Consider the following 15,498-nt stretch of genomic DNA (forward strand, 5'->3'; position numbering starts at 1 on the left):
AATATTTTTTCCCAATCTGTAGGTTCTCTTTTGACTCTTTTGGAGAAGTCTTTGGAAGCACATAAACATTTAATTTTTTTTTTTCCTTGACTTTTTACAACAGTGAACTAATACAATGTATGTCCTTCTGTGATTGACTTATTTCACCCAGCATAATGCCCTCCACGTTCATCCACATTATGTGGTTTTTTGAAGAGTCTACATTTTTCTTTAGTGGTACATAATATTCCATTATGTGTATGTAGCATAGTTTGGTTGTCCATTGTTCTGTTGATAGACACTTAGGTTGTTTCCATCTCTTTGCTACTGTAAATAGTGGCACAATGAACATGGGTGTACATATATCTGTTCTTGTCCTGGCCTCCCTTCTTTAGGATATATACTTAGTACTGGGATTGCTGGATCAAATGGTATATAAAATTCCAACTTTTTTTAAGGAATTGATATACTGATTTTCTCAGTGGATGTATCATTTTACAGTTCTACAAGCAGTGTATGAGAGTCCCAATCTCTCCACATCCTTGCCAGCATTTTTAACTTTTCTTTCTTTATTTATTTTCTTTGTTACTTTCTGCCTTGTTGAACTTTGCTATTAGTGCTGAGGCAAGATGGTATATCGTTGTTTTGATTTGCATCTCTCTAATAGATAATGATGCTGAACATTGCTTCATGTGTTTGTTGGCTGCCTGAATATCTTCTTTGGGGAAATGTCTATTTTTATCTTCTGCCCATTTTTTAATTCAATTGTTTGCCTTTTTGTTGTTGAAGTGTTGGAGTTTTCTATCAATTTTGGTGACAAATCCCTTGTAAGGTATGTTGTTGATGAATATTTTTTCCCATTCTGTAGGTTCTCCTTTTTACTGTTTTGGAGAAGTTTTTTGAAGCACATAAAAATTTAATTTTTAGAATATCCCAATAATCTAGTTTATCTTCTGCTGTTTGTGCATTTTGGCTGATGCTTTATAGCCTATTTATGCCATAAATTAAGGCCTTTATATTTGCCATTTTTTCCTTGAGGAACTTTATACTTTTAGTTTTCACATTTACATCTTTGATCCATCTGGAGTTATTTTTTTGTGTATGGTGTGAGGTATGGATATTGTTTCATTTTTCTGCAAATGGATAACAAGTTTTGGTAGCACCATTTGTTAAAGAGACTATCTCTTCCCCCATTTAATGGATTTCAGCCCTTTGTCAAAGGTCAGCTGACCATAGGTCGATGGATCTATTTCTGGGTTCTCAATTCTATTCCACTGGTCTATGTGTCTGTCATTATAGCAACACTAGGCTGTTTTGATTACTGTGGCTTTACAGTAGGTTTTGAGATTTGGAAGTATGAGCCCTACTTTGTTCTTCTTTAATAGTGCTTTGCTTATGCAAGGTCTATTTCCTTTCTATATAAAATTAGTGATTGTTTTTTCCAGTCCTTAAAGAATGTTGATGGGATCTGGATTGGAATTGTATTGAATGTATAGATTACTTTGAGTACTGTGGACATTTTCACAATGTTCAGTCTTCCTATTCATGAGCATGGTATGTTCTTCCATTTATGTAGATCTCTTATAATTTCTTGAGGTAGTGTTTTGTAGTTTTCTTTGTACAGGTCTTTTGTGTCCCTAGTGAGATTTATTCCCAAGTATTTTATTTTTGGGGCAGCTATTGTGAATGGTATTAATTTTTTTATTTCCCTTTCAGCAATCTCTTTGCTGGTCTAGAGGAATCCAACCAATTTTTGTATGTTGATCTTGTATCCTGCCACTTTGCTAAATCTCTCAATTAGTTCCAGGAGTTTTCTTGCTTAACCTCTTGGGTTTTCTATGTATAGAATCATATCATCAGTATGATGAGATAGTTTGACTTTTTCCTTACCAATTTGGGTGCCTTTGATTTCCCTTTCTTGCATTACTGCCTTGACTAGGACTTCCAATACAATGTTGTATAGAAGTGGTGATAGAATGCATCCTTGTGTGGTTCCTGTTCACAAGAGGAATGGTTTCAGCTCTCTCCATTGAGAATATTGTTGGCTGTTGGTTTTCCTTATGTGCCCTGTATTATGTTGAGGAACTTTCCTTCTATTCCTATTTTGCTGAGAGTTTTGATCAGGAATGGGTGTTGGATTTTATCAAATGCCTTTTCTGCATTGATTGATATGATCGTGTGTTTCTTTTCCTTTGTTTTGCTTATGTGATACATGACATCATACTTTTCCTAATGTTAGAATAGCTGGTATACCTTGCATACCTGGTATGAACTACACTTGGTCATAATGTAGGTTTTTTTTTTTCTCCCATATGTTGTTGCAGTCTATTGGCTAGGATGTTGTTGAAGATTTTTGCATCTATATTCATGAGGGATATTGGTCTGTAGTTTTCCTTTTTATTGATGCCTTTGCCTGGTTTTGGTATCAAGGTTATGCTTGCTTAATAAAGTGAATAAAATGAATTTGGGAGAATTCCATCCTGTTCTATGTTCTATAATACTTTTAATACTATTATTAAAAGATTAGTGCCAATTCTTCTCTAAACGTTTAGTAGAAATCTCCAGTGAAATCTTGTGAGCTAGAACATTTTTTCTTGGTAACTTTTTAATAACCTGTTCAATTTCTTCTTTTGTTATGGATTCATTCTAATTTTCACCTCAGTCAGTGTTAGTTTAGGTATCTGTCTAGATACATGTGCATTTCTTCCAGAATTTCAAATTTGTTGGGGTACAGTTCTTCATAATGTCCTGATAGTATCTTTTTTTTTTCAGTTGGTTCTACTGTGATGTTGCCCTTTACATTTCTTGTTCATGTTATTTGTATTTGCTACTTCTTTTCCTTTGTTAAGTTTGCCAGTGGTTTGTCAATTTTTTTAACTTTTCAATGAACCAACTTCTAGCTTGTTGATCTTCTCTATTGTCTTTCTATTTTCTGTTTCATTTATTTCTGCTCAGACTTTTATTATTTCTTGTATTCTGGTGACTATTGGCTTTTTTTGTTGCTATTTTTCTAATTGTTGAAGATGTTAGGTTAAGTTGTTGATTTTGGCCCTTCTTTTTTTTATATATTTTATATCTATATTTTACAGCATTTATTGCTATAAATTGCCCTCTGATCACTGCCTTTGCTATGTCGCAAAGATATGGTATGTTATCTTTTCATTCTCACTTGATGCAATGAATATTTTTTTCATTTCTTCTGTTACCCACTTTTTTTTTTTTTTTAATTGTGATTTGGGTGAAAGTTTACAGAGAAAATTCACTTTCCATACAGCAGCTCACATACACATTGTCTCATGACATTGACTACAATTTACCACAGTGCAACAGCTCCCCTCCCACTTCCTTGCCAGATGTACCTCTTCCCTGTGTCATTCCTTCCATACACTCCTGCCCCCTAACCTGTCTCCCTGTGCATACAAAGCACTTCAATTCTCCCATGATTGTTCTCTCTAAAGAGTGTATCTACTTAATGTAAATGTTCACCTCATATATATATAGGGCCCTTAAATTTGGCCCAGTTTTTCTTTGAAGAACTTTATCATTTTATGTTTCATATTTCAGTCTTTGATCCATCTGGAGTTAGATTTTGAGTATAGTGTGAGATACAGATATTGTTTCATTTTTCTGTAATTGGTTATCCAGTTTTGCCAGGACCATTTATTAAACAGACATTCTCTTCTCCATTTAATGGATTTCAGCCCTTTGTCAAAGATCAGCTGACCATAGGTTAATGGATCAATTTCTGGGTTTTCAGTTCTATTCCTTTGGTCTATGTGTCTCTCATTATACTAGTACCAGGAAGTTTTGACTACTGTGGCTGTATAGTAGATTTTGAAATCTGGCAGTGTGAGACCTTCTACTCTGTTCTTCTTCAATAGTGCTTTGCTTCTCCAAGGTATCTTTCCTTTCCATATAAAGTTAGTGATTGGTTTTTCCATATCCTTTAAAGAAAGTTGATAGGGTCAGGATTGGGATTGTACTGAATGCATAGATAGCTTTGGGTAGAATTGACATTTTCACAATGTTCAATCTTCCTATCCATAAGCATGGTATGTTCTTCCATTTATGTAGTTATCTTATGGTTTCTTGAAATAGTGTTTTATACTTTTCTTTGTAGAGGTCTTTTGTGTCCCTGGTAAGATTTATTCCCAAGTATTTTATTTTTTTGGTAGCTACTATAAATGGTATTGATTTCCTTATTTCTTTTTCAGCAATCTCTTTGCTGGTATAGAGGAATCCAACTGATTTTTGGATGTTGATCTTGTATCCTGCTACGATGCTAAATCTCTCAATTAGTTCCAGTAGATTTTTGACTGAGTCTCTTGTAGATTTTTGACTGAGTCTCTTGGGTTTTCTAGGCATAGGACCATATCATCAACAGATAGGGATAGTTTGGCTTCTTCCTCACCAATTTGGATGCCTTTGATTTCACTTTCTTGCCTTCTTGCTCTAGAATAAAAGTGGTGATGGAGGGCCTTCTTGTCTGGTTCCTTTTTGCAAAGGGGAATGGTTTCAGTCTCTCTCCTTTGAGAATAATGTGGGCTATTGATTTTCCATATATGTCCTTTATTATGTTGAGGAATGTCCCTTCTATTTCTATTTTGCTGAGAGTTTTGATCAGGGATGGATGTTAGATTTTATCTAATGTGTTTTCTGCATTGATTGATATGATCATGTGGTTCTTTTCCTTTGTTTTATTTATGTGATAGATGATGCTGATTGTTTTTTGAATGTTGAACAATGCTTGAATACCTGATACAAACCACACTTGGCCATAATGAATTATTTTCTTGATATGTTGTTGGAGTCTATTGGCTAGGATTTTGTTGAAGGTTTTTGCATTTATATTCATGAGGGATATTGGTCTGTAGTTTTCCTTTTGAGTGATGTCTTTGCGTGGTTTTAGTATCAAGGTTATGCTTGGTTCATAAAATGAATTAGTGAGTATTGCATCCTTTCCTATGTTTTGGAATAGTTTGAGTAGGATTGGTGTCAGTTCTCTGAATGTTTGTTAGAATTCTCTGGTGAAACTGTTTGGGCCAGGACTTTTTTTTTTGTTGGTAATTTTTTTTATGACCTGTTCAATTTCTTCTTCTGTGATGGATCTATTCAACTTTTCCACATCTGTCTGTGTTAGTCTAGGTAAGTAGTGTGTTTCTAAAAATCTGTCCATTTCTTCCAGATTTTCAAATTTGCTGGAGTACAGTTCTTCATAGTATCCTGATATTATCCTTTCTATTTCAGTTGGTTCTGTTATGATGTCACCCATTTCATTTCTTATTCATGTTATTTGTATTCTCTCCTTCTTTTTCCTTTGTTAAATTTGCCAGTGGTTTGTCAATTTTATGAATATTTTTAAAAAAGCAACTTCTAGTCTTATTGAGTTTTTCTGTTGTCTATTTTCTGTTTCATTGATTTCTGCTCAAACCTTTATTATTTCCTTTCCTTTGGTGACTGTAGGTGTTTCTTGCTGTTCTTTTTCTAATTGTTGGAGATGTTGGTTTAAAGTGCTGATTTTGGCTCACTCTTCTTTTTTTATGTGTGCATTTATTGCTATAAATTGGCTTCTGATCACTGCTTTCACTGTGTCCCATAGATTTTTATATGTTGTGTTTTCATTCTCATTTGATTCAAGGAATTTTTGAAATTCATTTTTTATTTCTTCTCTTACCCAGTCTTTCTTAATGAGGATGTTGTTCAGTTTCCATGTGTTTTCTCTTTTTCTGTTGGTCTTCCTATTGTGGATTTCTAATTTGGTAACATTGTGATCTGAGAAGATACTTTGCAGTATTTCACAGTTTTTAAATTTACTAAGGCTTGCTTTATGGTCTAAGATATGTTCTACCAGAGAGAATATTCCATGTGCACTGGAAAACAATGTGTATTGGGCTGTTGTTGGGTGCAGTACTCTGTAGATGTCTATAAGGTCAATTGGTGGATTGTATTGTTTAGCTCTTCTGCATCTTTGTTGAGTTTTTTTTTTTTCACTTTTTCTATCTTTCATTGAAAGTGGTGTATTACATTCTCTCCCTATGACTGTTGAGTCATCTATTTGCCTTTTCAATTCTGTTAAAGTCTGATTTGTATATTTTGGGGCTCTTTCATTGGATCCAGAGATATTTACTATGGTTATATCTTCATGTTCAATTGATCCTTTAATCATTATATAATGTCCTTCCCTGTCTCTTATGGTGGTTTTTGTCTTAAAGTCAATTTTATCAGAAATTAGTAATGCCATTCCTGCTCTTTTTTGGTTGCCATTTGCTTGTTATATCTTTTTCCAACCCTTGATTTTTAGTCAATTTTTGTGTTTGTCTCTAAGGTGTGTTTATTGTAGACAGCATGTTGATGGGTTTTGTTTCTTGTCCAATCTGCAATTTTCCATCTCTAGAGTGGTGCATTAAATCCATTAACATTCAGTGTAATTATCGACAAGTCGACATCATATAACAACAACAACATGAATTACTTGCTGTCATTTTATTATGTATTTTATTTTTCCATGGTATTCCTGGTTTCTTTGTCCCATATAATTTTCTGTGCTGAGCTTATTATGTTTATGAATCATGTTATCATATTCTTCGTTGCTATTGTTTTAGTATTTGCTAAATATTTGTGCTTGTCTTCTTTTTTATTGTGACAGGAAAGTTTATCATTTTTCTTTGAGGTTACTCTGTAATTTATAATTTTCTCCCTGAGTTTAGAACAGTCCATTCTATCTTGCAACTCTCTTGACTTCTTCACCATTTATGAAATTACACCATTTTTCTCTTCTTTTTGGTTTGTGGTTGTCCTCATTTGCCAATTGATGTCTCTGGTTCCCTCTTTACAATCTTGGACACTTATTTTACTTTGGATACATCCAAAGCTGTGTCAGTTTCTGGGTTATGTGATCTTGTGTATTAATGGTCAGTTGTTGTTTGGTATTATTTGTTCTCTGTCCAAAGGACTCCCTTTAGTATCTCTTGTAACTTTGGTTTTAACAAATTTCCTTAGTTTCTGCCTATCTGGAAATCCCCTAATTTCACCATCATATTTGAGGAACAATTTTGCAGGGTATATCATTCTTGGTTGGAAATTTTTTTCTTTCATGGTTTTATATATACCATCCCATTGCCTACTTCCTTGCATGGTTTTTGTTGAGAAATCAGAGCTTATTCTTATTGGTTGTTCTTTGTAAGCAACTTTTTGTTTTTCCCATTCTGCTTTCAGGATTCTTTCTTTGTCTTTGATTTTGATGAATTTGATGATGATATGTCTTGGTGATTTTCTTTTGGGGTCTATCCTGTTTGGGCTCATTGGACTTTCTCAATGGATATATTCTCATCTTTCATCATATCATGCAAGTTCTTGTCCAGCAAATCTTGGACAATTTTCTCAGTGGCTTTCTTTTTCTCTTCCTGTTCTGGAATTCCAATGAAATGTAGGTTATTCCTTTTGATGCTATCCCACATGAACCATAGATTTTCTTCATTTTGTTTTTATCTTTTTTATTATTATTATTATTTCTGATTGATCCCTTTCTAAAGTAGTATTCTGTTTTTTTTTTTTTTTGTCTTCAATTTCATTATTTCTGTCTTCCATTGATTCAATTGTACTTTTTTGCCCTTTCAGTGTTTTATCTATTTCTGAAAATTTAGTATTAATCTTTTGGATTTCTAGCTGTTGATTTTATCTCATGTCTAATTTGTCTTTTATATTCTCTTAATGTCTGATTTATGTATTTTGATGCTCTTTTGTTGGGTACATAGGTATTTATTATGGTTATGTTCTCTTGTTCAACTGATCCTTTGATTATTATATAATGTTTTTCCTTGTCTATTATGGTGAGTTTTGTCTTCTTTTATCTTTAAAGTCTTATCTAAGCATCTTAGAACTATGATTTTAAGCAAAGTGAGGATGAAAATAATTGGACATTTCAATCTTCTCCATGACCTAAAAGTAGAACTGTAGACATGCCCCAATGGCCTTGTAGCACAGAGTCTCAACATACTAGGAATGTGTCTTTCCACAGAGAGAAAAAGATCAACTTTTGACCTTTGTGTGACTTTGATGGATATTAAAATCATTGATTAAAGTGCCATATGCACTAATCATCATCAAGCTCTATCCATGATTCTGGGGAAAGAGGTAAAATAAGACAATGACTTTATCCTTGAGGAAGTTCCAGTCAATCTGGGGAGGCAGATACATAGGAGCATGTGATAAGTGTCACAGAGACCTAGTGGGTACCAATTGTTTTGGTAAGGGTGTATTCTGGCATCATACTGCTAATGTTTGGGATCATCTTTACCATTTGCTTAGAAAGCTTTTTATACTACATATTTTATCTACCTTGGGTTTCACAAATATAATGTGATTCTTTTAACTGTAAGGGAGCTCTGGTAGCATAGTGCCTAAGGCACTTGACTGCTAACCAGGAGGCTGGTGGTTCAAACCCACTAGGCACTCCTCAGTAGGAAGTCTGGACAATCTACTTCCATAGTAATACTGCCTCAGAAACCCAAGGAGGTGTTGCTGTGAGTCAGGTCTGATTCCATGGCACATAATAACAACAACAACATAACTGTAAGACCCTCATTGGAAGGTTGTGTGGATTATATTATTTTACACCCAAAGAGCACTTAAAAGCATATCTGACATATTATAATGTTTAATAAATTTTAATTATTGTTATGTAGGCTTGGTGATTTAAAAAAAAAGCATTCCTTTTTTTCCTTTTCAGTGATTGGAATGTAAAAGGAAATAAATTAATAATATTCTTCAAAAACCATAACTAGATTCTACTGTATTATGCTGTGAATAAAATATCTGAGTTCAAATTGCACCTCCCCAAGACTGATTACTCAGCAACCTTCTCTGTGTTTTCCAAAACACTTTGTTTGTATTTCCTCTGTAAAATATATCCCATTTTGTTATAATATGATATATACACATACTTTCTCCACAATATTATTATCTCCTGAGGGAAAGGACCTCTGTTTTGTTTTCCTTAATGCCTTCTTTCTCCCTGTAACCTATACAGGCACACAGTACTCTCCAAGCACCCACAATGCTGTAGACCCCCTGTGCACATTCTTTAAAGAATCTATGAAATACGTATGAATGAAATAGATTTATCATCACTCCTTTTATCTCCATCACTATTATGCACCAAATTAATATTTAAAATAAAATTAATAATAATTATCCACCAAATAAAAATAAATAAAAATTTTAAAAAGAGCAAATTTAACCATAAATTGCATACATATCTTAATGTTCAAAATACATCTGAGAAAAACAGATTTCCACCAAAAACAGAAGCAAAAGTACAGAGTGGGAGAGTTTGTCAGTTTAATGCCAACCAATTATATAAGATGTAACAGAAAGGAAACATCATCCTCTTTGTATAAATTGGATTACAGAAGCATGATACCTTTTTCTTACCTTGATGGGCAAATGGGTAGTGGAGGTATGGTAAGGAATACACATTTACTAAATACATTGGCATAAGATCACAAGTCATTTTGTATCATAATGGCCAGGCATAGAAGGTGGTGGATCTTAAACTGATTAATATATGCAATGAGGCAGTATGTTAGGGCCACCCAAAAAGCACTGGTAGGTGTCCCAAGTAATATCAACAGAAGAAACAAAGAAAGGAAAGGTTTTTCATTAATATACAAATGTAATTAGAATATGCATGTTCCAGAACATCTGACATCTTACAGATTTGTTTTTATGTCTGTTTGTTCTGATGACTGATCTCAGGTTAATGTGACTAAATTAGTTTGAATAGATTCACCTATTCTGCTCTACTGGAAACATCTTAGGTAGGAAAGTGTTGGTGGCCATGTCTAATATGGATTGTAGGATCAAGACAGTCTCCTGATAAAACCATTTGTCTTCCTCCTTTCAGCAGGAGAGTTGTTAACAATGGCTATGCCTGGAAAGCAAGCACATAAATCACTGTGTTAACAGAAAATCCAGAATAACACTTGGACTAGCTCTACATGGATAGGCTGAAAATGAAACACTGAGAAGCTAGCTCTAATACTTTCTGGATCAAGATGTGAAGTATATAATTTAATGAAGCAAACATGAAGAATTCACTTAGTGATGAGGCAAGCAAGTCCTTGGGATTTCTCCCAATGCTTGCCGTAGGATCCCCAAACTTTCCAGAACCCAACTATTCTGGAAGTGCAACTGTGGAACCCTTATAATCCCTCCCCATCTACGTTGCCTCTTTCTCCTTGACTATAAATGTTTGACATCACTCGAATTGTTGATTATTAACATGATAAAATAATGTCTTTGCTCATCAGGAATGGAATCCATATGGGTTTGCATAGTGTTCTGGTTACCAAGTGCCACTCTGAGAAGAATACACCACAGATAGGATGATTTGAACAAATAGGAGTTTATTCTCTCACAGTTTGGAGGCTTTAAGTCCAAGTTCCAAGCTCTAGGGACTGGGTGAAAGTCCCTTGAATTTGGACTTCAGCTCTGCCTCTTGCTCCTGGCTCACTGAAGCTAGAGGCATCTCTTCACGCCAGCAACTTCTGGCTGCTGAAGCTAAAAAGCCCAAAGTTGACAATAAAATGGCACAGTCCTGATGTTACCAAACCACATGGCAGGCCATTAACTCAAGTCCATTTTAAGTCCCAAGGTCAGCTGAGCATGGAAGCTGCTGAACAATGACATGGCTACATGCAGGGTCCAAGCATGCCATAAGCTAGAGACTGTTCCCAAAGCTGCTTCTTATATATGGGAAGCAGACCACATACTCAAAGCAGCTACTCAGCTGCTTGTGGTAGTTCCCACCATGGAGTTGATTGCCAGTCTCATCATGGGGAATAACTACCACTAGCTACCCAGCCACTCAACCAGGCCCAGCCAAGTTGACACACAAACATAACCACCACAGGTAGACATGGAAAGCTTTCTGGAAATCTTTAACTAGTATTTAGCAATGAATAAGACTTGAGCAGGTTATGACAGGGTTAAATATCCCATGATAGTCAACACGAGAATGAAGCTAGAGTAGAGTGCTTATTCAAGAGAAAAGATCCATAGAACTGAAACATATAATGAAGGTGTTTGAAATCTGGCACTCTTACACAGAAAGATTAACAAAAAAGAATGAAAAAGCTGTTTTTCATTCATGATATATTATTTGCAATACTTTGCACACAACGTTTCACTAGGACTTTCAATTAACTCAGTCTGCATGTTTGGGTGGTACAAGCTTAATGCATGGTGGCCCAGAGAGTATTTCTCCAGATTTATCCTCTCATGAGTGGTGGAGGGGATGTGGGACTCAAGCTTTTGTTTCTTCTGATCACACTAGTTCATCGCCATTCCACTGTACTACATACTATCTTGTGGGGATGTGGATCCTTTGGCAGGTGTATGAGTGAAAGAAAAGAAGTACTTCCCTAGAGAGGAGAGAATGGAAGTATTTTCCAGGTAAATAACTTGGAAGATACTGAACTTAGTCCATTGGTGTGGTTCCAAACTGAACATCAGGAAGAGCAATACTGTGTGTGTAGGCCTCTTGTATATCCATGATTTATAAAGATCTTGGTTGCTATAACTTATTGTGCATGGAGTGAAATTTGAAGCACAGATTTAAGATGTTCATGAAGAGGAGTGAGAGCTCTTATCTTGTTTCAGAACTCTTCAAGCTGTGGAGTTAATGGAGCATCAGAACAAGCAAACCCAAGCCCTCTCTGGAGGCTTGAAGAGGAAGCTTTCCATTGGCATTGCTTTCAGTGGTACATCCCAGACTGTGGTTCTGGATGAGCCCACCAGTGGGGTGGACCCTTGCTCCCGTCGCAGCATCTGGGATATTCTCCTCAGGTACCGAGAAGGTAGGCACTACACATATTCCCTTTTCTCTTCCTGTAACATTGTGGCATAGCAAAATGAATGCTATCATGTAAGAAGCACCAAATAATATTCTGGTAAGGATACATTATTATCTTCTCTTCAGAATGAGAATGTGTTTTTAGAAAGCCTTACAGAATATATTCATTACATGATATCTCTATCATTCTAAGAATTTCATACTTTGTGTTTAACATTTAATGTACTATTAGTAGTGATTTTATTAATACAGATTATAAAAGATTATTTCAACTTGTATTCATACACATTATGCTTCATTTTGGAGTCTTAGAGTATAAAAGGAGGCATTCTAGGAATAACCCAGAACAAACCATCCTTTTCCTCAGGTGAGGAGACCAAGGCTCAGAGAGATAGGTGGCCAGAGATGAAGTTCAGGTTTACTAAACCACACTTGGAACTCAGCCATGGGAAAGTGGCTCCACACTGTCTTTGTGCACATGTCCAGTGTAGGACATTTGATGGGAAGTTAGCATTTTGCAACTTTCTGCATTTTGGACAGCTGGGAAGTGTTGCTATAGGTATTTTACACAGAAACATTCTTTTTTAAAAGAAATATTAGTGATAGCAAAAAAAAAAAAAAAGTCAGTACTGCTAAACAAGTGTAGAAGCTTAAGTGGCAGGGTTAATATAAAATCTCAGAAAATGTTATTTTATTTTTTCTCATTTGCTTTTTGAGGATAAGATTTTCTTTCTACTTGACCTTAAGCATACATCTTCTTTAAGGAGATTAGGATTTGTCACTAAATAAAAGTAAAGAGAAAGAAAAAGAAAGAAGCACTCCCTTGCTTTAGCATACAGAGAGCTGGGTCCAGAAGACTCAAATCATCAAATTCTCTCTAAGTAGAAAAGATTCTCCAGTCTGCCAGAAAAAAGGAGGGTGACAAAAAGAGAACATAGGAGGACAATTCTGTTCCTTCTTTCCCCAAAATTTTGGGGATTGTAAAAGGAAGAGATAGAAAGGGAGTAGGAAAACGAAGCATGTAGATGTAGGTTTCTCTTTCTAGGGCTTGGTATGAGGTGACAAATTGTACCAGAAATTGAGGGTCATATCAATAGCTCTGGCTCATCTGATCCAGTGCAGCCACATCACAGTTCACAAAGCAGAGTGGAGTGTGAAGGCCCAGGAAGGCCTGAGGGCTGGTATCCTGTTCTTTCTCAGGGCACATGGGCTTCAACCCGGAAAGGGCAATGGGTCTGCCAGGAAGACTATTGTGAAGGACAAGAGGGCCTCTCAGAGCTGACTTCAAGCTAGGACAGTCAGCAGGACCTGAGGCCAGACCATGACAGCCAGGGAACTGACCCTTTTGCGAGTTATTGTCCAAGATACTAATGCCAGTGATTTACAACAGAGGTGGAGTATAGGAGCAGGTAGTCCTAGTCATCACCCAGAAACCAGAGAAGGTGGGCCACAGCGCACCTGGAGATCTAACCATTCCCATTGCCATGATGTCACATATGCCCGTCTTTCCCTTTTGGAGGAAGAGAAGGGAACAGAAATGAGAAGCAAACTTTCTTTGCAAGGGACACTAAACACTGTTTACAGGGACTGATTAAATTTTCAGATAAAACTAATTTAAGCCAGACTAAATAATTTCCCTTCTACCTTGACTGATGAGGAAGACAGATGAGATATGGACAAATAAAAAATATTACATTTTCCATGAACATGTAAATGGTAATATGGTTTAAATATTGCAAGCTTTCTCACAATTCTTGTTTATTTAAAAAAAAAAATCAGAGATGGAGTCTTAAAACTTTAGCCGACAGAACATTTGAGTCATCAGCATAAAGGCAACTTTAGACAGAAAACCATATATAATAAAAGTCTCAGAAATAGCTTTTTTCAAAATCTGTTGCTATAAATTAAATGTTTCCTCATTGTCTTCTCTCAAATAGTAATGATTTCTGTTTGGGGAGGACTCCTTTGGAATAGTTGCTGCACTGATTGAAGTGTAAAATCAATAGATGTAAGTGGATTAGATAGGTGGGTTTAAAAGAAAATTGTATTTTCAAGAATCAAAAAGCATAGCCAATTCTTGAATCAGCTCCAAACCTTCAGGTTACTGTGGAAGAGCTTTGTGAAATAGATCTAAAGGCTGTGCAAAAACAAATGTTCCCTGCTAGGTAGAGAGAAATTATTCTGTCAGAAGACCAGTGCATTGGGGGATCCATCTACCTGGAACTTCATCTATGTATTGCTAGTTTAATTGCTTAGCTTTTAATTGGGCAGGCACCAGTACTTTCATGTCTCTCTTTTAAGAATAAATAAGAGCAAAATATACTTGAGCAAATTAGCACATAGCAATAGAATTAGTGTCCTGCATCACACATTCCTTCCTGTGTGACCCTGGATAAATTATCAAATTCCTCTGAGCTTCAATTTTCTCACTTGTAAAATGGAGACAATTGTACCATCCTGTGGGATTTTGCAAAGACTAAATGTGGTATGTGTGTGTGTTTCTGGTAACACAGTGGTTAAAGGCTTGACTATTAATGAAAATGTCACCAATTCAAAGCCACCAACTGTTACACAGGAGAAAGATGTGGCAGTCTCCTTGCCTGAAGATTATAGCCTTAGAAGCTGTATGGGGCAGTTCTACTCTATCCTTTAGAGTTTTGATGAGTCATAATCAACTCAATGACACACAAGAACAAAAAATATATGAGAGTGTATATCTCAATATCTGATATGAGGTGCTCAGTTAATAACAGTTTATCATCATCATTATCATCATTATAAAACAAGAGACAGTAAAGGTGGGATGTAAAACTTTTGGAAGAAAGTGGTTAGAATAACAACACCTGAATTGGGAGAAAAACAGTAAAGCAACATTTAGGGCAGAACAAAGTAATACTTGCCCTATGAGGTTTGGAATACATCTTGAATTACCTAACGTCCACTAATAAACCATAATAGATCTGTGTAATTAATCTAAATGCTTTAAAGATATCAATTTCAATTGGCCTTATTTTTGTTGTTGTTGTTATGTGCCATCGAGTCAGACCCAACTCATAGCGACCCCTCCTTGGGTTTCCGAAGCGGTATCACCACAGAAGTAGTTGCTCAACCTTCCTTCTGAGGAGTGGCTGCTTGATTTGAACCACCAACCTTCTAGTAGCAGTAGTGCCTTAGGCACTATGCTACTAGAGCTCCTTGGCTTTAGTTTTAGATTACTTATTAAAAAGGAATATATTATCTGAATTGGTGGTTTGCTCTAATCACTGTATCTAAACTGCTCTAATTCCAGTTTAGAGACTAAATGTATTGTTTTATCCTCAAAAGAGGATGCCTTGATGTTGGGGCATATCTGCTGCAAGATCTGGTAGCTGTGACCCCAATTCCTTGCTGCTCTTGAATCTATAGTTTATGCTTTCTTTCTAGATACATCAATTTTTTTCTTGTGAACTGGAGAGCCTGAAGTTTTGAATCTGTCTCCTTTATTAAACAATTTTAAAATTGAATAGAATTACAAATGTCTCCAACCTCTTATCTTTGACAATTTTCTTTTGATATAAGAATCGACCAATAGAGTTCTGGCAAGATGGCGGACTAGGCAGAAGGACTGCACAGACCCTCTTCAACAAAGAAAAGGGAAACCAATTAACACAGACACAGAAGATAAT

The 15,498-nt window shown here is 35.7% G+C and overlaps 1 protein-coding gene across 1 annotated transcript in view; it reads left to right on the plus strand.

Annotated features, from left to right (window-relative positions):
• The window catches only part of ABCA13 (ATP binding cassette subfamily A member 13), an 888,443-nt gene that overhangs the window by 356,367 nt on the left and 516,578 nt on the right, over positions 1 to 15,498 (plus strand). The window contains 1 exon segment of the mRNA XM_007944147.1: positions 11,641 to 11,837. Within this exon segment, the coding sequence (XP_007942338.1) occupies positions 11,641 to 11,837 (197 nt within the window).

This window comes from Orycteropus afer, unplaced genomic scaffold (genome assembly GCF_000298275.1).
Source record: "Orycteropus afer afer isolate SDZICR_OR568_19922 unplaced genomic scaffold, OryAfe1.0 scaffold00121, whole genome shotgun sequence".
NCBI classification, from domain to species: Eukaryota; Metazoa; Chordata; class Mammalia; order Tubulidentata; family Orycteropodidae; genus Orycteropus; species Orycteropus afer.